Source organism: Opisthocomus hoazin, chromosome 8, assembly GCF_030867145.1.
Source record: "Opisthocomus hoazin isolate bOpiHoa1 chromosome 8, bOpiHoa1.hap1, whole genome shotgun sequence".
NCBI classification, from domain to species: Eukaryota; Metazoa; Chordata; class Aves; order Opisthocomiformes; family Opisthocomidae; genus Opisthocomus; species Opisthocomus hoazin.
In genome coordinates, this window is record NC_134421.1 from 40766897 (window position 1) to 40791840 (window position 24944).

Genomic DNA, 24944 nt, shown 5'->3' on the forward strand with positions numbered 1-24944 from the left:
GCTTTTTATAAATATTTTTTTGCCTTTTCAAATAATTATTTTTAAACAAAAAAATGAACTCATGAAGTCAGAAGCTCATAAACAGAGGTTGTGTGCATAAAGTGACTGTGAAAGCATTATAATATGATCAGTGTCATTTTTGTTGCATGGCTTGAAATGTTCTTTTATTCGCAGATGTCACTAGATGTAGAAATAATAAAATCCAGTCTTTGAATCTCAATGTGTTTTAGAGTTGCTTTGGCATAATTTTTGTCATACCTTATTCATGGAAAGCCATGTGTTACATGTGGTTCAGGAACTTTGCTTTCAGCTACGCAGTTTGTACAGTTTGTGCCCTTATTGATCACATGACCTTGCAATATCACTGTAGGCTCTAGTGACTGCAGGGCTTAATTATCGTAATTCCTTTTTCAGTGGATTAGTGATGAGGCTAATCTGCCGCTTGCAGCTTGTTCAGACTGCAGCAATGTACTTATTTGTGGGTTGCAGCTACCCTCATCACATACAAATTGCTTTGTGTTTTTTACATGAGCTACTTACTACATGGTGTAATGTTTAAATTAGCTTTATACAGAAAGTCTGAATGGGCATGCCTCGGTTGCATTTAAAGAGTCTTTTTTTTTTTTTTTTTTCCCTGTTAACCTGAACTAATTTTTCAGGTTTTGCTGCAAGACCTCTAAAAGGTTTCAGTCTGTGGATTAAATCATCTGAATATAGATGTCTGCATATAGGTGTCTATGCCAAGTATGTCTTAAGCAGTCATTAAAATTGAAAGAGAGTAGAGAGTGATCCAGGTGACTAGTCCTTAAGTTGCTGAGAAGGAAATACTAGGTGTTGACTGAGAAGCAGTTGGGTATTCTAGATGTCTCCTTAGGACTAGTAGATACAACATGATCTTTGAGACACCCAGTCCTATTGGACCAGCACCTAGAGTTCAGGTGGGATATCCTAAAGGTTATTAGATGGTACTATGCCTGTGTTAAAAAAATTGAATCAAGCCCTAAGTATTTACTCTGAAATAAGATTAATTTCTGTCTGTGCTCCATATTCTGCTCACTGCATCTCCATTGGCTTTAATGAGACTTTGGATGCAGTGTCGTATGTCAGCATCTTGATTTAGGTATCCTGTTTTGGATCTGAATCCAGCCTATGAGGTCTTTCATCCATGTGATTTTTTTAGTAACGCCCCAAACCTTGATGAGACTGACTGCATGTTCTAATTAAAATTTTATTAATCTTAAATCTCTGGGATGCTGGACTTTTTTTTAGTTCCAGGGCATTAAACTCTTCCAAAACTCAGAATTCTTTTTAAATGCATCCATTATTTGTGGCATTAAACTTCAGCAGTTTTACAGTGATCTCTATGCTTATATTTTGCCTCATGGAACTCAAAATAATGTGCGTTGCTCTTCCATGCCTTAAAGAAAAAAAGGCATATTTGCGTAGTGTCTTTTTCAATTTAAAGGAAAACTTGTATGCATCTAAATGTTTTAGTTACATAAATTGGGTGGAGACTGTGCGCTAAGAGTCACATCTGTTTATTTCTGTTTTGAAGTGTCTCTTTGGCAAGTTTCTAAGAGTGGGTGGTATGTTTCTCTACTGTTACTAGTTTGGGAATGTCTTTTCTAACTTTGGAATTTTTTTTGTCTGCATAACTTGGAATTAAACTTGTAATTTCAACCTTTTGTTAGCCCCCCCCTTCTCCCATAGGCCATGCAAGTAGTCCAAGTGCAGAATGTTTTGAAGATCGGCTTTGAGTTGGCATTGTGTTTAAAACATTTGAAAGCTTTTCTGACTAATTAAATACATGAAATCTAGGAGAACGTGGCTTTAGGTACAGTGTGGCCACTTTGCCAACAAGCTAGTAGTATTTAGCCTATGATAATTTTAGCCTATTGTGTTAAAATAATGAAATAACTTTTAAATATACCCTGTGTAATACATATTGGGCACTTCTCACGCTAACTGTTGGACAGCTGTCTTCAGGAAGAAAGGAACTCCTGATCCCCACTCCTTGCAGTGATTTAGGGCAGTGCAGGTGGTCAGGGGTTTTCCAGAAGAACACCAGGACATCCCACACAGCCGTTTGTGTCCCGCTTCCAACCCAGGTTATACTCAAAAGCTTTTTTGCATTTTGCCAGTGCTTAAGAGAAGCCCTGAAGCATGGGTTTGACAAACAGCCTTACTGGAGCAGAAAATGGACAAAACACCTAGATCACTCCAAATTGTCCTTAACAGAACTTCTTAAAAGTAAAGGTTATCCCGCTTTTGTTGTTGAGTTTAACTCTGCTATATTCATCGTGTTTATCTATCTCTGTACTGAGCCCAGGCAAGGAGGAGAAAATGAACTCATGCATAGACTTCATGTGCTGTCAACCTTTCACATTTCGCTGTAACTTCATGTGATCGTTTTGGCTATTTTGATGGAGTTGCTTGCTAGTAATGGATAGTTATTCGTTTAGTTTCTGTACAGCACTTCCATACCTTGCTTTTCCCTCATAGGCTGGGACGGTGGGAGTGAATATGAGACTAGTTCAGGTTAAACGTTAGCCTACATATGAGGTGTAATGCTGTAGTCTGTATGTTCCGTTTGAGTTATCCTTTGCTAGTTTAAATATGATAAAGGATATTTTGTTAAATTACATGCTGCAGTAAGTAGCTGAGCTTTTCTTTAAGCCTGTGCTAGAAATAATGTCAAATGAAAAAATATTTTTGTGTCAGATATGATTATATGAAAACACATCCTTCTGAGAAAATGCATCTAGCAGTGGTTGCCTGTGGTGAAAGACTGGAGGAGACTGTTACTATGTTGAGATCAGCCATTATTTTCAGCATCAAACCTCTCCAGTTTCATATTTTTGCGGAGGACCAGTTGCATAAGAGTTTCAAAGACATAGTAAGTACCCAAATAATTTATTTAATCAATTTGTATTACAATTTCTGTGCTGCTTGGGTAGTAGTTGTTGGATATAGTGGCAGAAATGCAGGGATCTAAAAATAAGGTAATATGCAAGTCTTTCATAATGTTGGATGGGGATTTTTGAATTTTATTTCCTGAGGAAAAATGCCAGCTGCTAATATCAAAGGTTTTCATAGAGGTGGACCAAAACTTCCTGATTTGTCACCTTGAGTCTGCTAAATACAAACCTGATGTTCTGAACACAAACTGGTTATCTTGTGTGAGCTTATTCATGGTTTTACAAGAGAAAGTAAGGATCTGTCCTTTTTTGTCCCTGTGCTTACAGTATGAGGCAGCCTTACATTGTCTAAACAAAGTGAAACATCAGTCTTTTGAAAATGGTAGAGATGGTTATGTCTAATTTTAGCAAATTCCAGTTAATGAATATAACGTTGTGACTGGAGTAGCAGTATTAGAAGCTGACTAGTATATAGCTGTGGAGGGTTTTACTATTTTTGTGTTTAAAGTGTCATGCTAACTATGACATTAGTATGTTATACATGCTAGTGTATATGCACTAATGCAATGCAAACAGTAACTGTGGCAAAAATTGGGTAAGGTTATTTTAAATTGAGAAAGACCTCATTGGTATTTCTCCCATGGAAACTAGTTAAGAGAGGAAAAAGTTTTATTTGATGTATTTACTTTTTATAAATACTAATTTATTTTACTTGCTCTTACTTTTTTATATGATCTGATATGATGTGTTTTCTTCATAGTGGCCTGCAGGTGCCACTTTTTGTTCAAGTATTTTGAATAGTTGACAGATTGTTGTAGTTCAGGAAGCATTTCTGTTGTGGAAGAGAGGTGTTGCGGTTGTGTTCAGTTATCAGTTTGAACGGGGATTGGTTTCTTTTTTGTAATAGAATTAAAACTGAAGTAATTTTTGTGATCTCTTCATGTAGCTTGATGACTTCCCCTATCAAGGCAAAGTTAATTACACGTTGTATCCAATCACATTTCCAACTGAGAGTGCAACAGAATGGAAGAAATTGTTTAAACCATGTGCTTCACAAAGGCTGTTCTTGCCAGTAAGTTATTCTGTAATAGGACAATACAGAAGTCTGTTTATGGAGTATCAAGCTGTACTTGTTAATCTAATTTCTGCTTAGTTTTAAATTAACTACTGCTGCTACTCCTAAAAGTTACTTTTATGACATCCTGAAAAAGCCCTCTGAATTTAACCTTCTTCTGTGGTACTAATACCCTATGGAGTAAGAGTCCTTTTCTCACTTGCTGCATTATGGCACAGTATCCTCAGTGAGAGGTACAGGTCGTGTCATCCCCTCAGAGGTAAGAAGGATTTATCACACCTCATCTCCTCATGTACTTGGAAAGTTTCCTGCATGCGTGGGTTTGAGAAGCGTTAGAGAAAATGAAACAAGAAATGGGCTAATGTTGCTGGAGTATTTTGTACAGCCTTTTCTTTGCTCATCTAAGATACTTCAGAAGTCATACTTCAAACTAGACAAATTACAGCAGTGGCAGCTATCTCCCAGATACTGTCTTTTCTGGGGATCCCTTACACATCTCCCTTGCTCGATGAGATGCATGGGAAGGCAAGGGAACAGGAGGAAGATAAGAGCTCCTGTTATGGTAATGTTTCACCTGGCCTGCAACCCACTCCTGAGGAGCCCTGGAATATAAAATGTAGATTGAGTGCCTTTGGATTACTATTCTATATAAAACCTCTGTTTCACTCTACAAAAACTCTCCAGAATGAGACAAGAGCGAATGATGACAAATTTATTGACTGCAAACTGTCAGTCTAAAGTGAATTTACTTGCATATGACAAAAATCTATTAAACTTTATTGTGTAACGGCAACAACTTCTGTTTTATGAAGAGAAGCTCAATAAAACTAAATTAGAAGTTTGATTTTAAATTTCTTTCCCTCACAGTTAATCCTCAAAAATGTGGATTCACTACTGTACGTTGATACTGACATCCTGTTTTTGAGACCTGTGGATGATATTTGGTCTTTTCTGGGACAGTTCAACTCCACACAAATTGCTGCAATGGCACCGGAACATGAAGAGCCTCGTATCGGGTGGTATAACCGCTTTGCTAGACATCCCTATTATGGGGTAACTGGAATAAATTCTGGAGTCATGTTAATGAATATGACACGTATCAGAAGAAAGTATTTCAAGGTATGTGTGTTGCCTTTATTGCATTTTCTGTGGTTTTATATATTTTAATTCTAATTCTGTTTCAAATTCATGTGGGACAGTATTTTTTTAAATATTGTAATTAGAATAATGCTCTAAAATATACTGTGTTTAAAATGTTATCTAACTTGTGTTTTTTAAATGTCATTCACTGTAAGACTTGGAATTCCTGAATTTCAAGTGTGCTTGATTGTTTTAATTTTTCTTAGTTCTGAGATATCCTGTGGCTTGATACAGTCTGCTGTAAATTACATTTGTCAGTAGATACTCTGGTATTTTTCCTTCACTGTAGAGATCCCAGAAATCAGTTAATGTATACTGTAAAACAGCTTTAAAAATGTGTATAGTAGTATGACCAGGAGGTGGTGCTAAAACATTTAGTAAGTTATTTTAACTGTACAGTTTCCAAGTTTTGATTTTTTACATTGTAACCAGGTGATTATCACCTTAAGTATCTTTTCATTTACTTTGAAGTGATAGTTTTTGTAGAGAAATATGTTCATCATCAAAGTACTTAAACAGCATTGCATGCAGCAGCAGCAATGGTCATTGCTTCACAGATGGGAAGTTTTTTCTTACATACTTGAAACACAAGTACAAAAGCAGTGCTATGTGATTATGCTAGGCAAAAATACTTCTCTGTTTAAATGAATTTTGATTAAGGAAAAATAATGATGCTGTCAAAAACTATTGGAAGGTGCACTTGTAAGAGGGGCAATATAAACTTGTAGCAGACATTACTACTTCTCCCCATTTCCAATTTAAGAAGGATTTAGCTTTCATCTTAACATTCCTGCTATGTATTTCTGTTATGGAAATACACAGAATTTAAGAAAAGTGGCAAGTTAATTATCTTAGTTGTAGTTGAAGTAGAAAGTTGTAGTAGCTATAGTTTGTAGGTGTAGTTTTCAACTGTAGTTTTCCCAAGACAAAACTTCTCTGCATATATCATCAGTGGAATCTTGCATTGTCTGCTTTGTTCTTTGTTTGTTTTCCTGATTATAGCAACTGGAGAAACAAAAATACTGAAGTGTAACAAGAAAAATATGGGACTGAAAACTGCTTGTATGTTCATCTCTGACAATGCATTTCTGTGTAGTGAATTATTCTTAGCGTGGTAAACTCAGAGATGGTTGATCTTTTATTCATACTGTGCCAGAATTCTGGTTGGACTTCTCAGTACAACTCAGTTTATCAATTTACTGGAAACTTTATGCATTTTTGCTGTAATTGGAGTTAAAATTTTCAAAAGTATATAGATTACGTAGGATACTAGAATGGTCATTCAAATTAACTGCTGTTTTCTAGAGGAAAATAAAGTCCTTTCTCCTTAACACCTAAAACCGGTGATTTTTTAAAGTTTGAGTCTATATATGCAGATTTAAGTAGGTAACATAATTCATTAATATTTTGGAATTCAAAATGGGATATTGCCACTTTCCCTTGATGCTAGAGGCTGGAGTATTTTCCAGGTCCTGAAAATACGTGCTACATATTCCTGTTGTTGCCACATTGTGTATTTATTATGGAATGAAACATGTCAAATTGCTAAATCAAAACCAGCCTTGGAGGAAGTGTCATGAAAATGTTCATCTTCTTGCTCTTTCTCAAATTGTTCAGTACATACTGTACTAAGTAAATCTGCCTCATGAGTCACGGGTTTAGCATTCATATGTTTAAGGGGAAAGGGACTGAGATTGGAATGAGCTACCCAGTGCTGTGCAAGTATACTAACTATTCAGAATTACGAAAGGGCACTTCAGAAAGGGAGGCAGAAACAGAGAAAAGCTTCCCAATAGCAAAACACATGATTCAAAGCCCTTTTTGATGGCTTTAATTAACAAAACGAAAAAAAACCCCAAACAAAAAACAATTAGCCCATTCTCCTGCTCCACTTCAGTTGTTTTAAGTGTTAAAAATACAGCATTTTCTGCCCTTAATCATTAGTCATTATTCTTTGGCATCCTTTCCATGGCTTTACTGTCACTTCAAACTTAGAATTCCTATTCCGTGTCTGATTTACATACACTTCTGGCCCTTGCTTTCGCATGTCTTCTGAACTTCATAGTCGTCCAGGAGTGCTTGTGTGTGCACTGTAGCTATTCCTCAAACATTTGAGACTAGTGGTGCACATAAAGAAATATTCTTTCACTCTTGCTTGATAGTAAGAAGTAAAAAAGAAAGTTAAAAGAACGTGTGTTCTGTGTACCTGTTTTTGGGGGGGTTGTGGGATTTTTTGTTTTTTTTTTTTTTTGTCTTTGTGTGTGTGTGTGTGCAGCTTTTAACATGGTTGCTGAGAACTTGTTCCTTGCATGAATTTAATCTTTTTCCCCCCTCCTCTCCTTTCATGATTGTACATCTTTCCCAGAGTGTGATTGTCATGACAAGAAGCCCAGATCTAATGTTTGGTTGCATGGTGTTTCTACATGTATGGATTTTCTGGTTCAGCGGAAGCATTTTGAAATGCCCTCTTTGGATACCCTGCCTGATTTAAAACCTGGTGCCAGTATCCTTCAGGTGCTTGTGTAACAAATGCTGAGCATCTAGCTGAGCATCCAGGTGTTTTGCTTCTGTCTTTTTGTGTTTCTGCAAGTGTAATCTTTGTTATTTGTTCAGGCTTTAAATTTGTAGAGATAGATACTTTCTCCAATGTGACTGGCTTGCTAAGACTCTGTGTTAGACCTTATTGCCAGTGACCAACATACTTATCAGTGGAGACTTTTTGGTATTGGAAGGCTGAGAATTGTTTCTGATGGGAGACTACCTCTTGATTTCTAACCCATGCTGCTGACTTAGTCCTTCCACCTATTGGACACACTGGAGAAGAGTCCCATTGTACCAGGCTTGTGATAGCATTCTCAACCTAGTCAGAAGAGTTTGAGGATGTCTAATCAGAGAGCTACCAGGTTACCTGAAGCTTAGGAATGATCGTGCTTGATCGTTCTCCTCTCCTATCATAGCTAGATAATGAAGCCTGGATAATGACTACGCAGGAAATGAATTCCTGTTATACAATATTCATTCTTGAGATCTTGCCTTAGGGAGCACTCAGCAGGGGAACAGTTCAGTTTATGCTCCCCTGGTACCTAGAGTGCAGTCACACAAGCTTGCGGAGCATCACAGGGCCCTAAGATGCACAAGCTTCATTACAAAAACTCTGATGTTTGTGAAGATTTGCAGACACTTTGTTTTTATCTTCAGGTTCCTTGAATATCTTAAAAAGAGGATTGGTCAACATCAAAAATTGCTAGCCTCACAGCAAAACTTTGAAAAGGGTTTAGTGTAGTTGAGTCTATATATGGTAGGCCCGAGAGCGTGTGGCTTCCCTTGTGATGGATAGCAAAGGAGCTGCTAGTGTCAAGCCTTCGGAAGAGATGTAAACCAAATTCAATAGTCCCATTAACTATTCCAGTCAAATACAGTAGAACTAGAAAATGCTTCATTGTCTTACAGGAAGATCCATATTTGTTTATATTCATTCAGGAGACTCAAAAATTCCTCAAGGACTATATAATTCCTGGGAATTTTTGTATCTTTAAAAAGCTGCCTGTAAGACCTTTTTGTGTGACTCTCTAGTGGCTAGAGTACTTGTCTAAACAGAGGGAGTTTTGGATCGGAATATTCCTCCAGTACGATGGATTTAAAACTGTGGGTTCTTTGTCTGTTGTAGTTTCTTCAGCCCGAAATCACAGGCTGAGCTGCTTGAGGCCTTTAAGCATCTTTCTTCTGTTGTCACATTGATTTGTAATAGTTGGGAGGAACCAGAAGATACATAAATAAAAAGTAGAACCGGAGGCTTTAGCCAATGGTTATAGTGCTCACCTGGGTAGCAGAAAACCTGTAGTTCCATGTATTGCTCCAGGATTAAGTCATCTTTTATCCACTTACTTATTCAAGTCTCAATCTTCTCAGGACTGGCAGGTCTATTCATTTCAGACAAGCATCCTAGCTACTTGGCTATCTACGGTGCCTAATGAAATTTGTCATTCCTCGTCCTGTCTGTCTTATTTATCTTGTGTGGTTTGAGACTCTGTGTCTGTATACAGTAGAAATCTATGCACTGTATAATTCTTATATATGCATGCATGTGTATATGTATGTACAGACACATATGCATGCACATATATGTTATTGAATATAGTGTGATCATTAAAAACAGTGCATAAGTGGACAGAAGACTGGAACTGGTAATGAAGCTTCTGATGCCTAGTGCCTGCCTGTTGTCTTTGCTAAGCAGCAATTAGAAAACGGGAATGTAAAACATGCAAGAGTACTTAGGAGATAAAAGGCATAATAGGAGGTGGCTTTTTTAATATATTTGTGTATATATATGGATACTTTTTAACTGGAAGAGAAGTAGTAAATACCACAGATACTGTTTTCACAAAAAATCCTGGACAAGTGAGGCTTTGTGAATAGAGAACAACAACCTTTGTCAAGTTTATTAAGAAACTAGTTATTGTGATGTTGGAGACAGGGGCAGTCATGGAAAGGGATGAGCTCTTAGAAAACTCAAGCAAGCCCCAAATGAAATAACCCCAGATAGTGTGTGCAAAGGAGAGGTTCATGGGTATGCTTTACAGAACATCGAAGTTCAGAGAGTTTCTGTGACCTAAGCCATTATACACTTTTTTTTTTTTTATTTTACCATTCAGTATTGCTTAAGGCTATAGTTTCAAGAAATATGGTGAGCCTGTGCAAAAGCTAATTGCTTCTACAAGGAAAGTTCCCATTTCTTTACCAGCTGCTTTTCCCTGCTTTTCTTATTTACTTTGTCCTAGCCTCTGGTGTTTGTTGGTCCCTTCCATGATTCAGTTAAATTTGGTAACAGTAGAAAAAAGAAATCCTTCTGCTGGATTAGTGAAGTAAATGAGCTCACAAAAACATCCAGTAATGTCACTGTTAATGCAAGAACAGGAGAGAGCAATATAACCAGAAGGAAGAAGGCTTGCTCTCCTTTGGCATAAAGGAAATTTAAATTGGTGAACTGTTAGTGGGAATCAGCTGCAGCTTGCTTAGATATTGCAGTATGGTTTGAGTACTTTTTCTCAACTTTATATTTTCTTACTAGAATTAAGAGAAAGTAATAGTAGGTTGCTACAGGCTAAATGTGATTGCTCTTGTAAGTCTGACTTCAGCCTTGGCCAGGCAGAAGTCTTCTGGGACAGAAATCAGTAATGACCAAACGAAAGCACAGCATCTAAAGCAAAAACACATGTAGGAGAATATCTTAATGTCCTTATGTATATTTTGTTCTTACACATTTTCTTCCACTCAAAAAACCTAGAATTTTGAGGGCTCATAAGAGCCTGCCTGTATCAGCTTGATGGCATCACAGAAATGCCCACTACCATTGTGGGTTTTTTCTTAAACCTCTGCAACCTTCTTACAACTTACTGAATATTGGAGAGGAGGTTTATATTCTGGAATCGTTAAGTTACTGTAGAGTTATTTTTCTCATTTACTTGAGTAACTTTTGAAAAGCAATTCTATCATCAATTTTGATTAAACTTGATCATTCTACTTCACTCGCTGTTTGACCTCACTACAAGTTACAGTAGAACTTTAAAGAAGGGGATTGTGTAACTATTCAAATAGTTTCTCTTGCTCTGATTCCTACACCAGTTTCATTACACATAGTGTTAATAAATTAATAGATAACTCTCTTCTATTTGTGCACTGGCTGTTGAAACATTACAATTTCAAGTTCTTAAATCTGATAGCACTATTTGTCAAGTAGTATTGCTTCTAGACATCTGTCAATGTGATGTATGCTGTTACCTGCTTTGCATATCCTTTGGATATACTCTGGATTTCACTGCTGATAAAACTATAGAAGTTAAATGAAAATTATATGAAATAATGACTTTAACAAAATAAAGTAATGTTTCTGTGGGTTGCTCTAAAACTTTATTTACTACTGTTTTATTCTCTTATGATTTTCCTGGTATCAGTGAGCTAATTTTATTCTGGTTTTAAGTCTGAGCATTGAGTCTAAATTTGAACCTTAGGTCAGTATTCTGTGGATGGCAAAGCTCAGGTGAGTGAGTAATCTTTACTGACTGTGATTCAGTCCAATTGATTTGCTTTTTGGAAGGTTTTAGCTTGGTGTTAAGCCTGTTTTTGCTTTTGTTTAGTCACATTGCACTGAGCCTAATGATAATTCTTGCTAGAGAAGAATTCTCTTGTGCATTTCTTATGCCTGCTCTCATTGAATACTTGCAAGCAATCATAGTCATAAATTTTTTAGGACAGAAGGGACTATAATACTCCATTTGGCTTCTTATGTAATATAAGCTATAGATCTTTTTTGTATTAATTCTTGTGTGAAATCTGATAGTATTTCTTTTTTTTAGTCTTCAATTCTGAAAACCCTTCATAATTGATAGCTAAAAGGAAAGACTAAAAACTGAACTGCTAATTTTTGCACTTTCTAGTAGGTCACTGGAAAGCTTGGAGAAGAAAGTCTTTGATACTGTAATTCTAAAACTGGGTATTTTGCTCCTGGTAATCTTTTCTGTTTCTTAACATGGTGTTTCTGTATACAGATCCCAAACCATACTGGAGCTCTAATTTAACTTTTTCTTTTGGCATCTTGGTTTAAAAGAATCAAGGGTACGATCCTGTACTTGTTCAGGAATTTTCTTTATTTGGGACTTACTGTTATTCCATCCTTGCTCTCCCAATGGAAGTAGAAGGCACAGAGTGAGCAGCCTTATTCCTTTTCTGTCCTAGTTGAGCTTAAACGCGGTGTGAAGACAAGAAATTAGCTTTAGAGTATGTAACCTGTTGCATTGCGGATGGTAACCCCTTTGGTAACGTGGAGTTCAGTGTAGGCCAGCTTACTCCAAGTAGCAGCAGTGATCTTGCTGAATCAAGGATTTGAGGATTAAGTAACAGCTGTTGATTTAGAGCCTTAACTGCCTTTTGTAGTGAAACATTGTGCCTTTGCTGTGGAAGTTCAGGTTCAGTAATAAAAAAAATCATTTCAACTCAATGAAAATTCTTTGGAAAACCTTTGAAGGATTTCTTTATTTTTGTACACTGCTTTGTAGCCAATATTTTTTAGCTGTATGTGTTTGGAACTATTTAATAATTAATTTTATATTGATCTGGTTTGAATTTTTGAAGTTAACTTTAAAACCTGTGTACATTATCACTCTGTGGTGAAGATGGAGAAATTGTGTGAAGTGTGGATATTTAAATAGTGACCATCTACTTGCATGCATTACTTAAATGCACTTTTTGTTTTACATCCTACTCCTGTACAAAAATACCCTTGCTATATTTTAGAACTCTTGGTTGAGATGTTTGAGGGAAATTTTGAAGACAAAAATTTAATGTGGCAGTTACATAGAAGTAGGAGATGCATATGATTTTCCTCAAGATAATAATTGAGAAAGAAAGCATATTGGAAATGTCCATTACTGTTTTCCCTTAGATGTGTTCATTTGCTTAAAAGGAAGAAATTATCTATACATTTGGGATTTGTAACTTTGAAAAGCAAATTACTGCAATTCTTTAGGGCATTTCTTTCTTCATAGGTATGATTGTCCTGAATGTGTGTTGTTGTGCTTTGTTTTGTTTTAATAGAATGATATGACACCAGTCCGGTTGCAGTGGGGAGAAATTCTTATGCCACTGCTGAAGAAGTACAAGCTGAACATAACATGGGGTGATCAGGATCTATTGAACATTATGTTTTTTCACAATCCAGGTAAATCCACATTGATTCTAAGTCTAACATGACAAAGTTGATCTTTTCTATGATGTTCGAAGATCCAGGAAAATACTCTTTTAGCAGACTTTTAAGTGAAAGTATCCAAGGGACATTTCACTACTTTCATTTTCTGAAAGCGTTTACTTTGAGAGACAGCGTTGGAGCTTGCTAGAGTGTAATTAGCTGTTAGGTTTCAGAACAACTGTACAGAAATTTTTGAAGCAGCCTTAAGGAAAAAAAGAGAATATTAGTGTATTTCCTGAAACGGTTTTGCAACTTAATCTGGAGTTCTCATTTTTCTACACAGAAAGTCTTTATGTCTTTCCTTGCCAATGGAATTACCGACCTGACCACTGCATCTATGGAAGCAATTGTAAGGAAGCTGAAGAAGAAGGTATATTTATTCTTCATGGAAACAGAGGTGTTTACCACGATGATAAACAACCAACTTTTAGAGCTGTCTATGAAGCAATAAAAAATGTAAGTGTCTTCAGCATTGTACTTGCATGAAGTTATTTTTAATACATTTTTATCTGCAGTGCTGCATGTATTTTGTAGGTTTTGTTGATGCTTACCTTGATTGTAACAAGGTGATTTTTTTTTTTTCTTTTAAGTGATGTTAAGTGTTTCACCAATTTTTCCTTTGCGGCTTGGATAGAATTCCTTTTGTTGTGATGAGCATCTTTTGAAACAGTGTAGACTATGTCTAGGTTAGGATTCTAAAACATTGCCTGTAGTTGTCACTGTCTATTTAAAAGGCTTTACTCCCATTCCTTTAATCAATACATCTAGTAAACTGTTTGTATGAGCATTTGGACGTGACCAGAATCTTCATTTTTCTGGAGATTTTAAAATGGGGTGAAAAACCCATACTCTTCACAAAGTTTCTGTGTATTTACTGCAACATTTTAACATTAAATTGTGGCTAGATTTGGATTGTAGAAAATATATTTTTTTTTATGCTGTGTTTTGACCTTTTCTAGAGATTCAATGTATTAATATGTTGCTGTTCCTTTAAACATTAAGCATAGGGACTTCTTTTCATTCTGCAAATAAGTCATCTAATAAACTATTTATCACTACATCAGTATACTCGCTGAAGAGCTGTAAAATTTAGCACTGATGCACATTTTAATGTAGCAGGCTATTGTGTGTGTCTAACCTTCAAAAATCAATAGTATATTTTAATGGTGCTTTATTATATGTTGTCATATGGATATAAAAATGAAGAAAAGTACTTTTGGGGGTCTCAGAATACATTGCAGGGAAAGTGAACGTGTTTCCATAAAAATACGATTTCTTTGTTTCCTTTGAGCATTGTCAAAAACAGAAGAAAAAATTATTTCTTTATATTTATGATCCCATTTGGTTTATGAATATGTCAGAGAAAGTATGTAAAACACTGCTGATTCAGTGGTAATAAGATGAAGAAAATTATTTTACTTTGAAATGCCGCTTTAGTTTATCATTTGTTTATAAAAAATATTGCACTGTTGAATTAATGACTTCTTTATTTCATGTCCGTGTTAAACATAGTATGTGTTTGACCATCATTCAGTTTAATGAAACTTCAGTAGTACCACTTTTCATACTGTTGTTTCATTATAATTTGATAAGAATTGTATTCCTTAAAAGTTATGTGTCATTCAAGAAAGTTACTGTTCAACAAACAACCAGAAATCACTTTAGATCTGTAAATTTTTAATTTAATGAGGTAATTTTAAATTTCCTCCTTGCCTGTCTGGATATGTTCATTTGCTTTTTTTTTTTTTTTTTTAAACAAAATTCGCTTGTTAGGCTTATTGAGAACATTGGAGAATATTTTTGTAATTTAGGGGTGTTTTTCAAATACTGCATTCAGAAGCCCTCTGAGTTCTTGAAAACGTTTAATAAACCTGTAGAAAGCAAATACGATGTTCAAAGGCATTTTTGTAAAACTCGCTAATAACTCTGAATAATGACACACTTCTGTATTGACCTTAAATCTTCTTTTACTAACCTCTTTACAGTATTCCTTTGGAGATGATCTGGTTCGTTCCCTGTTGCAGCCCCTAGAAGTGGAATTACGGAAAACCATGCATACATACTGCGGAAGAGTATACAAAGTCTTCATAAAGCAACTAACAAAAAGCGTAAGAGACTTGTATGCCAGAAGATCTAAAGGAAGGTGATTTTTACTGCAAGCTGTTAAATCAAGAGACTGAATTAACATACTGGTCAAAGGTGCAAAAATTCTAATATGGCTTGAATCAACTCTTAATGTGCCCAGATAAAAGTTTACTAGCACACATAAAAATGAAGAAAATACCAATCTAATGAAGAGCAGGAACTTTTTTTCTGCAAAGGTGACTTTTTGCTCTTTTGAAGTTTAATCACTGCTAATGTTTATCTTGGATCCAATGATTTGGGTGTTTCTGGCTTCTATGGTCAGTAGTTTTAGTCTGCATAATTCAGTTATCTAATGATCAAATGAACAAGGAAGAAATGAAGATGGCTCTATTTGGGAGTGTACCTCATATTGTCTAAAATTCTGCTAAACTGTGAATGTAGCAATAACTGAGTCAGCAGCACTAACCTCACTTTAAAGGTGTGAGCCTTTATGTAAACAAAGTTGTTTACAAGTGCAGAAAATACTCTGTTTTCAAAGAAATGTGATATAATCATTGACAATCTGCATGTGCCTTTGTGTTCATCTCTTACACATTGAAGCACTGTTTTGACAATCTTGTTTTCACTTACCTTAGATGTAAACTGCACACTATAAGTATGATTTTGTGAGAAATTAATAACTACTATGTGATACTAGTTTTCTCTGTCTGTAGGTACAAAGGCTTTTTAATATACAGCATTTATTTCAACATCGTTGAGCCATCATGGCCAAAAGATAGAGCAGAGTTGAGGTATTTTTTAGCAAAAATTCAGTATGAAGTTGTCTGGCTTACAATACTTTTTTAAAATTACATGGTTTTTCAGCTTTATAGAGCATTTTGGAAGTAAAAAAAACCCAAAACCCCAACAGTGGAAAGCTGTTGCTGTTGTATTTCCTTACTAAGAATTGTTACCTGATGATTATTACAGAGTATTTAGTACCTAAAAGTGAAGAGCTGTAATAAGCATTCTGATACTTCATCAGACTGTGTTTTAGATGGGTTTCTTAGAGAATATGTCCTGTAACCATATCTTTTTATTAACATGGCTTTAAAATAGTTTTTGGGGCAGACCCTCAGCTACATGAATGCATTACTGTCAATAGGGTCACAGTGATTTACAGCAGGTGAGGATTAGGCTTTCTTTAGTTACCTTAGTGGGAAAGAAAAATGTTCTGTTTATGTGAAAAAAAGTTTTATTAGAGAAAAACATGAAGAAAAAGTTTGAGTTCTAGTGTTACAGCAAAATATTATTTACCCTTGCATGGTATGAAATGTATTAGTAGATACATTTGAACTTAGATAACCTGTCTGAGATGAAGTCTTTGTAAAGTGAATTTCTGGATTCCAGAGAAGTTCCTGTGTGTTGAGTGCATCCTCCATGTTCACTGAATTGCACCTTCATCCCAACCCCATTTTAGAAGCTTAATTTTCGTGGCTGTTTCTTTGTCAAAGGCAGGCTGTCTCCGACTCCCAGATCCATGTGAACTGGATGAATGCTTTAGCGGTAGAAAAACACACTCCACTGTAAGCAGAGTTTATGTTCTGCTCCTAATCTCCCTGCTGGCTCAGGGTGTAAATTTCTGGGCTGGAAACTAGAAAGCAGCCTGCCTTGCATGTAGTTACGGTCTCCTTTCCTTGCAATGTAACTTTTTGAAGTCTGAAAATCTAGAAATCTGTGTGAAGGTGAATACTGTTATTGACTGATTTTACAATATGCAATGCATTATTTTTTTACATAAATACTGATTTTTATATCAATTTGTCTTCGACTTTTTTTTAACTTGTACTGTGTGTTTGTATTTAAAAATTCTTTCAGCCTGTTTTTTGTGTTTGTCTTTGCAGAAACTTTCAGTTTTGAATTGATTTTTAGTATGTTGTATGCATGTGAAGATACTGCTTAAAACCCAATGACCCGTATTAGAAGAAAAGTGAAATGTGAACATTAGCAGCAACCTTTCCGCTTAAATTTCAGTTTTTGTGGGGGATTAGAACAAAAAGGGTTAATATCAAAGCTTATTGTAGGATAAAAATTCTCACTTTGTGCTTATTTCAGGAGTTGTTTACTTAGCATATTAGAAACAGCAGAATGTACTATCTTATGCTATAGGGTTTTTTAATTTTTGCTATAAATTTAAACTGCTCATTTCAACTATACATTCCCAACTAACATTCATGAACACTTTAGAACACTTAAAAACCAGCAAGTGCTTAGTGGCTTCCATTAAGTAACTCTCCAGAGTAGTTGTTTCAAATAATTTTTTGGTTCTGTAATCCCTATGTCTTAAATTTAAGAAATGACCTACCTTTAAAAACAAATCTAACTTATGAAGAAAATATTTGGACACAGTAAGGAGACTGGAAAACCAAGTAGTGTATTAGAAAGCAGTTATACTCCCAAACATTTCAACACCGGATTTATAAGGTTATATGCATGTAAGTGTAGAAACTTACATCTAGCCTGTGAATCTTTATTGCTGTCTAGTTTTAGAAACATTGCTTGTTCTGGAAACATAGTAACTAACTAACAAAATAGGACCTGACAAATTCTAGAACTTTAGAAATCCCATTTTTACTGATTATTTATTATAAAATTATTTAATGCTAATGGAAATGTGAAGTTTCATAGAAAAATGTAAGCATCAGGAAATGTACCCTCAGGTTAAATTAAGGTAAATCTGTCTTCATCATGCTTGATTTGTCTCTGTATCATGGTACCATTATTCTGTCTCTGTTTAAAGGGATCACAGTCTCATGACAGAAGAGATCTATTGGAAGATGTGTTATCTCATTTGTATGAAATTCTCTCTCTTTGCAGGTAGTATGAAAGGCTAGCTATCCCTTACTGAGACTGCAACGTCCTTCTGTATGGTTCTGTACCTATGCCTGTTAGTAAGGCTGTATATATTTCCAGTTCCTTGTGGTTTTGCCAGAATTTAGACTGAGGGTGACCATAATGCCAGTTGAATTGATTTTGATAAGTTTTTGGTTTAAATTTAGAAAGGTTAAGAAAAAAGGTTTAAAAGAAAAAAAAATTATTTTTCCTTATTCTGAATTTAAACATATTTTAAAGCAATATGGAATTATCTTTGCTGGTTTTGACGTAAATTTGGTCAAGCTGTAGACTACTGGCAAAATGTTGTTGGGAAAACTGAAATGTCAACGTTTTTGTTATTTTGTACCATTTCTGTGCATGCTAGACGTACTCCATCCACACAGGCTCTCCACACTTCTGTCTGTGCGCTTTCCGAAACAGGATGACTGAGAAGCCAGTCTTTTTTTTTTTTCCTCCTCCCAAATCATACTTCCCATCTAGACAGGGTAGAAAAGGAAATAACTGCAGCGTAGTAGTGGGAGGAGGGAAGGGCCTGTGTCTGCTTGAAATGTTTAGAAGCAGAACACGTAAGAGGCAAAGCTGAAGGTCTAATGGATTATCTGTATGTGCATTATTGGGCGCTCTCAGTGAAAATAGGAATGAAGTACCGCTGCTTATTTACTCACATTTATGGATGTGATGGTATTTGTGGTGGATTAATTGGGGTGAAACTGAGAGGTAGAATCAATCTTCTTACTTAGCTTATCTGTAGCAAAACACTAGACTTCTGGTTTGTTGTGGGTTTGCATGGTGAGGTTTTGGTAGCGGGGGGGCCACAGGGGTGGCTTCTGTGAGAAGTTTTCCCCATATCTGATAGAGCCAGTGCCAGCTGTCTCTTAGACCCACTGCTGGCCAAGGCCAAGCCCATCAGCAATGATGGTAGCACCTTTGGGATAACATATTTAAGAAGGGGAAGAAAACCTGTGGTGAAACGGCAGTGAAGAGAAAGGAGTGAGATGATGTGAGAGCAACAACTTTGCAGACACCAAGGTCAGTGAAGAAGGAGGGGGAGGAGGTGCTTCAGGCACCAGCGCAGAGATTTTTCCCCCGCAGCCCGTACTGAAGACCATGGTTAAGGCAGGCTGTCGCCCTGCAGCCCATAGAGGTCCATGGTGGAGCAGATACCCACCTGCAGCCCATGGAAGGGAACCCACGCCAGAACAAGTGGATGAAGAAAGCTGTGACCCCGTGGGGAGCCTGTGCTGGAGCAGGCTCTTGCCAGGACCTGCTGATCCATGGAGAGAGGAGCCCACGCCAGAGCAGGTTTGTTAGCAGAGTTTGTGACCCCATGGGGGACCCACGCTGGGGCAGCCTGTTCCTGAAGGACTGCACCCTATGGAAGGGACCCACGCTGGGGCAGCTGGTGAAGAGCTGCAGCCCATGGGAAGGATTCACGTTGGAGAAGTTTGTGAAGAACTGTCTCCCGTGAGAGGGACCTCATGCTGGAGCAGGGACAAAGTGTGAGGAGTCCTCCCCCTGAGGAGGAAGGAGTGGCAGAGACAACGTGTGATGAACAGACCATAACCCCCATTCCCCATCCCCTTGTGCCGCTCTGGGGGAGGAGGGAGAGAAACGGGAGTGAAGTTGAGCCCGGGAAGAAGGGAGGGATGGGGGGAAGGTGTTTTTAAGGTTTAGTTTTATTTCTCACTATCCTTCTCTGATTTGATTGGTGATAAACTCCCTTTTCTCCCCAAGTTCAGCCTGTTTTGTCCATGAGAGTAATTGGTGAGTGATTGCTCCCTGCCCTGATCTCGACCCTTGAGCCTTTCATCATATTTCCTCTCCCCTGTCCCGCTGAGGAGGGGGAGTGATAGAGCGGCTTTGGTGGGTACCTGACATTTATCCAGGCCAAACCAAAACATGGTTTCTCCTTCCTGTTTTATAAAGGTGTCTCCCAATGCATAGACCTATCTAGAATTTCCATTTCTTAGAAGTCTGAAGTTCTTTTTCATTGTCTAGTTTCTGTTTCAAATTAAAAGATTTTCGATTAGTTATTTTTATGTTCTCTGCTGTTGGTATGCAATGTGATTACCATGATTACCATAGCTTCCCTGCCCACTTCACTACTTTGTCAATGGACGGGATTTGGAATAGCTCCAGTAATTTTGTGTAGTATAATAAGTAGCAGAGAACTATCATGTGAGGGTGTGACTTTGTGAGCGGGAAGTGGATGCTTTTGTTGCATAAACAGTGGAAGTAGGAAGTAATGGGAAGGTTCTTCTCCTCACCATGGTTCTTGGAACAGATCTTACATGTGTCTTGTGTGACTGTTGCTGTCAGTGTGAGCACTTCTGCGCAGAAGCACTCAGAAGGGGCGTCGTAACTTGTATTTTTCAAAAGGAACTGTAAGTATTTTTCTGTCATGTTTCTAATCTCTTTGGATATCTTCTGTTCCATGTATTTTTTGGCACTTCAGTTCTGTCCAGCTGAATTTATGTATATATTTGAGAAGAATAACTTAAATTCGTACAAAGTTTTGCATAAATAACAGCCAAGTTACTCGCTCAAGTTTCCCAAGTGGATGAAGCACGAACCCAGCAAGTCAATTTTTGAAAAAATTGGACACTAGTGTATATACTTTAGGTTCCCTTAGAAAAAAGAAAAATATTGTTTGATCCAAGTTTAGCTCTACAGAGAAACACTTGCAACTTGTTTTCAGTATTTAAATGCCAAACCTTAAATATTTAATGCAGGATAATTTTCTATAGAAATGCAGGTTGCCTCACAGTTGCTCTGTAGTCCTAGTAGACTACTAGAAATTATTACTCAGGTTTAAGACCAGAAGATGTTTGCAGAGGTAATAGTGAATTTTCTGCTTCAGGAAGTGAGGAGAAAATCTCATTTTAAAATAGTTCTCAAAATCTCTCTCTTCTAACCACTTAATGGATCTATATAAGAACAGCCTGTCCTCCGAGGCTGTCATAAAATCTAAGATTTCTGGTTCTCTAATGCATTTTTAAGCTTTTGTGGGCCTATTAAAATTTTTTAAGTTTCTTGAAGGAATATTAAGTAATCAGAAATTCTTGCATTGAAGAAGTTCAGTTGCATCTCTTCAGTTTTGTGGTTGCTTCCTGCACAGCCGCATTCAGTTCTTCAGAGAGTCCTCATTTAAGCTTACGAATGTGCATCTTCCTGTATATTTGCTGCCGAGTTTCAGCATCCGTGCAGGGACAGGAATGACTCTCACACATTGATGCAGTGCACAGCCGATTCCATTTATTGCTCGGCTTGCATGGTTATATACATTTGCCATATCTGCACACGTGATCACGCTTATTCGGATAGGCTACAGACATAAATCACACGCTGTTCACACGCCCCACATTCCCTTATGATTGGTAACTATGCACTAACGCCAATAGCAACAGACTGCCTCCACGTCCTTGAACACATCTTGTTTTTGCTAACCCACATCATGTGCACTATTAGAACTTTCTCAATTGTTATTCTTAGCTGTCCTTTCTAGCGGCCTGTCCAGCTATGCTAACTGTTTTGCTTAAGTGGCCTAGTCATGCTAACTCTTAAGCTACATCAACCCCAACAATTTGCTAGCAAATTTCTGCAAGGCTTCTTTCTTCTCCCCTCCCCCTTTTCCTTGCCCTACTTTTAAGATAATCACGAAGCTCTTCTTTCTTTTAAATGCTTATAAAGATTTCAGGAGATATTATTACAGGTCTCTTTGCAGAGACCTGTAATTAAAGGAGGACCTGTAGTCGTCCTGTGGTTGGATTGGTTTTTTTTTCTTCAGATTGCTATTTGGGGATGTTCAGGTAGGAGGAATTTTCGAGCATTCAGTAAAGTCGTTATGTTCCTTGGGTGATCATCTGGTAGTTTCTTCTCTGGATCAATATTATCCACGTCCTCTCCTACGACAGATGCTTGGCTGCTGTCTGCCTACTTATCTATGTGATTGCAAGTTCCTTTAATCAAAGCAATGACTGTCACTTCTTCTAGAACTGCATTTTAAACACTCATCCCGTATCTGGGTGCCACCTTAGTTGCACAAACTAGGGACCTAGTCTGTTTCCAGTTCTAGATGTCCATCTTTGACTTTGTTTCCCTGTTTTAGTTTCCAGCTGGACCTGTAGGGATAAAACACTGAGATAACAAGGAATGCAGAATTTCACAACAGCTTAGAGAGCTACAGATTTCTGAAAAATAACTAATAATTTTGAAATAGTTTTCTATCCTTGAGCCTAATTTCTGATTTGGTGGATGATCCTTGGTTCAATCAAATCATCTGACTTTCCCTGTGTCAGCACCTTATGTGGAGCGACGGCCGGGTATCGCTTAAGAGATTGATTCCTTGTTTCCTTTGAACTCCAAGGAAAGGAACAGCAACTCTTTTTAAGTCATTGCTGTAGATCCTCTATATCCCCCTATCTACACTCTTTGAAACCAGTAGTAACTGTCCCTTTGCTGCAATTTAGTGGTACTGGTTTTAGTGGTTCTTCTAATGGTCCTGTTCAAAGGGGAGGGGAAAAGATGCAGTTACTCCGATCTCCTTGTTAGTTCCTCTCCTGCTGTCATTAAAATTCCAAATGACATGTAAAAAAAACAACCAAAACACAACTTTCTGCACCTGGGTGAAAAGCCAGAGGAGAATAAACTTGATAGCTTCTCCTTACACATTTGACACCTTCATTTTTCCTTGCACTGTTTACCAAAGCAGGTCTGCAACAGCAGGACTCATCAGGTTTTGTATAGCTTATTGCTGTTTTAAGAGTGCCAGGCTTTAAGATACAGGTATATTATGTTCCCAAAGTCTGTTAGAAGCCTGTAAGAATACAATCAATCTTAAGTCTACAGTATTTAAGACCTGTGACTCCTTTCAAGGTACCTGTTGAACTGATGTTCTCACTCAAATTCCCCTTTCTTCTCCCTGTGCAGTTTTCCACAGGTAATTCAGTGATAGTTTTGGCTTTTTAGAGCAAAGCAAAAACTTGGGAGTTTGCTTTAATACATGTCCCCTTGAAGCCAAACAGAATTTTACTAGGGAAGGAAAGGGACTGTGAAGTTTTTTGCTAGTGAATTGTTTCTGTACTTCAGAGTTCTGTAAGGTCATGGAGTGCAGCTGTGGAACTTACCTGTGGCTTCCTCACCGCTTGGAGAAGTGCTGCTGGATTGTGCTGTCTTTAATTTCCTCACTCATTTCTAGCATCGAACACATTTCTAAAAATGCTTTTTGTATATTCCTAAAGGGCCTTTCTATTTTATCTAGCTTGGGTTAAATGATTAAACCAACGGAGATGAACAATTTATTAGTCTAACGCATTTTCTACAACCTTAATATTCTGGGAGGTCACTTTCTCTCCTATTCTTCCTTTGGGTCATTTAATATCATATCTTTATTCTCAGAATTATAATCTGGGTACAACAGGTTCATTTTTTCATTTACGTCTGTCTTATGAATTTTAATATTGTGCCAGTCATTTGTGTACACATTTTACTAGACATTCACATTAAATCAGTCTGTAATATTCACGTGAATTGCTTTGAAATACAAAACTAGATGTAGAAGTTATCCTAAACTGCAAATCTTTGTGGTGGAATTAATGAGCAAGTAGGGCATGGGGTTTTTTAAGCTGTCGAGAAAATGAAAGCAATAAGATCAGTTTTAACTCCTGATTTAAGACTAAGAAATTAAATTTAATTAAAGCTGATGTTTTAGCCTTGCTAATGTGCTGTGTCTCACTCAGCAGCTGGTGCCTGGGAGACACTCTGCTTGCCTGGTGGGTATCGTGAAACTTCAGAAGTATGATGTCATGCAGTTTGACTAGTCACTGGTACTCCTATCTTTTCATTCTAAAATATTCTGCTATGTTTTATTTTATTTTGTTTTACATTTTTATGCCATGGTTGAATCAGAATTGCAGATCCAAGATGAATCGGAATTGCAGATCTAAACCCAAGAAATGGTTGTGGCAGTCTAGTGAAGATCCTAGTGATTGGAAAAGGGCAACCATAACCCCCATTTTTAAAAAGCGTAAAAAAGGAAGACCCAGGGAACTACAGGCCAGTCAGTCTCACCTCTGTGCCTGGCAAGATCATGGAGCAGATCCTCCTGGAAACTATGCTAAGGCACATGGAAAAGGAGGAGGTGATTGGTGACAGCCAGTATGGCTTCCCTAAGGGCAAATTGTGCCTGCCAAATTTGATGGCCTTCTATAACAGGATTACTGTGTTGGTGGGTAAGGGAAGAGAAACTGATGTCATCTACCTGGACTTGAGCAAAGCATTTGACACTGTCCTGCACAACACCCTTGTCTCTAAATTGGAGAGGGATCGATTTGATGGATGGACTGCTCGATGGATAAGGAATTGGCTGGATGGTCGCACTGAAAGAATTGCAGTCAATGGCTCGATATCCAAGTGGAGACCAGTGATGAGTGGCATTCCTCAGGGGTCGGTACTGGGACCTTTGCTGTTTGACATCTTTGTCAGCAACACGGACAGTGGGATTGAGTGCACGCTCAGTAAATCTATTGACACTAAGCTGTGTGGTGCGGCTGACACGCAGGGCCATGCTGGGCAGAGAATGGATTTAGAGCAGTCCTGAAGAGAAGGACTTGGGGATGTTGGTTGACCAGAAGCTCAACATGATCTGTCAGTGTGTGCTTGCAGCCCAGAAGGCCACCCGTATCCTGGGCTGCATCAAAAGAAATGTGCCCAGCAGGTCAAGGGAGGTGGTTCTGCCCCTCTACTCCGCTCTGGTGAGACCCCACCTGCAGTCCTGCATCCAACTCTGGACCCTCAGCACAGGAGAGACATGGAGCTGTTGGAGCGGGTCCAGAGGAGTGCCACAAAAATGGTCAGAGGGCTGGAACACCTCTCCTGTGAGGGAAGGCTGAGAGAGCTGGGGTTGTTCAGCCTGGAGAGGAGAAAGCTCTGGGGAGACCTTATTGCAGCCTAGTCTAGTGGGTAAACTTGGTGGATTTGGGGTTTACTGTGGATGAATACTGAATGTGAATGTTGCTGGATGAATAGCTTCTTACAAGATATGTATTTTGAGGATACCGTGTCCTGTAGCATAAGTGTCTAATTGTTAGATATAAAAATCCAATTGCTTTGC

At 37.6% G+C, this 24944-nt stretch overlaps 1 protein-coding gene across 2 annotated transcripts in view; it reads left to right on the plus strand.

Moving 5' to 3' along the window:
• The window catches only part of GXYLT1 (glucoside xylosyltransferase 1), a 34022-nt gene extending 17264 nt beyond the window's left edge, over nt 1–16758 (plus strand). For both annotated transcript variants that reach the window (XM_075428313.1, XM_075428312.1), the window contains 6 exons: nt 2722–2896; nt 3865–3990; nt 4861–5112; nt 12724–12847; nt 13158–13330; nt 14860–16758. In XM_075428313.1, coding sequence (XP_075284428.1) covers nt 2722–2896; nt 3865–3990; nt 4861–5112; nt 12724–12847; nt 13158–13330; nt 14860–15021 — 1012 coding nt within the window. In that variant the 3' untranslated portion in view covers nt 15022–16758. The remainder of the gene's footprint in view (nt 1–2721; nt 2897–3864; nt 3991–4860; nt 5113–12723; nt 12848–13157; nt 13331–14859) is intronic.
• The last annotated feature ends 8186 nt before the right edge of the window (nt 16759–24944 follow it).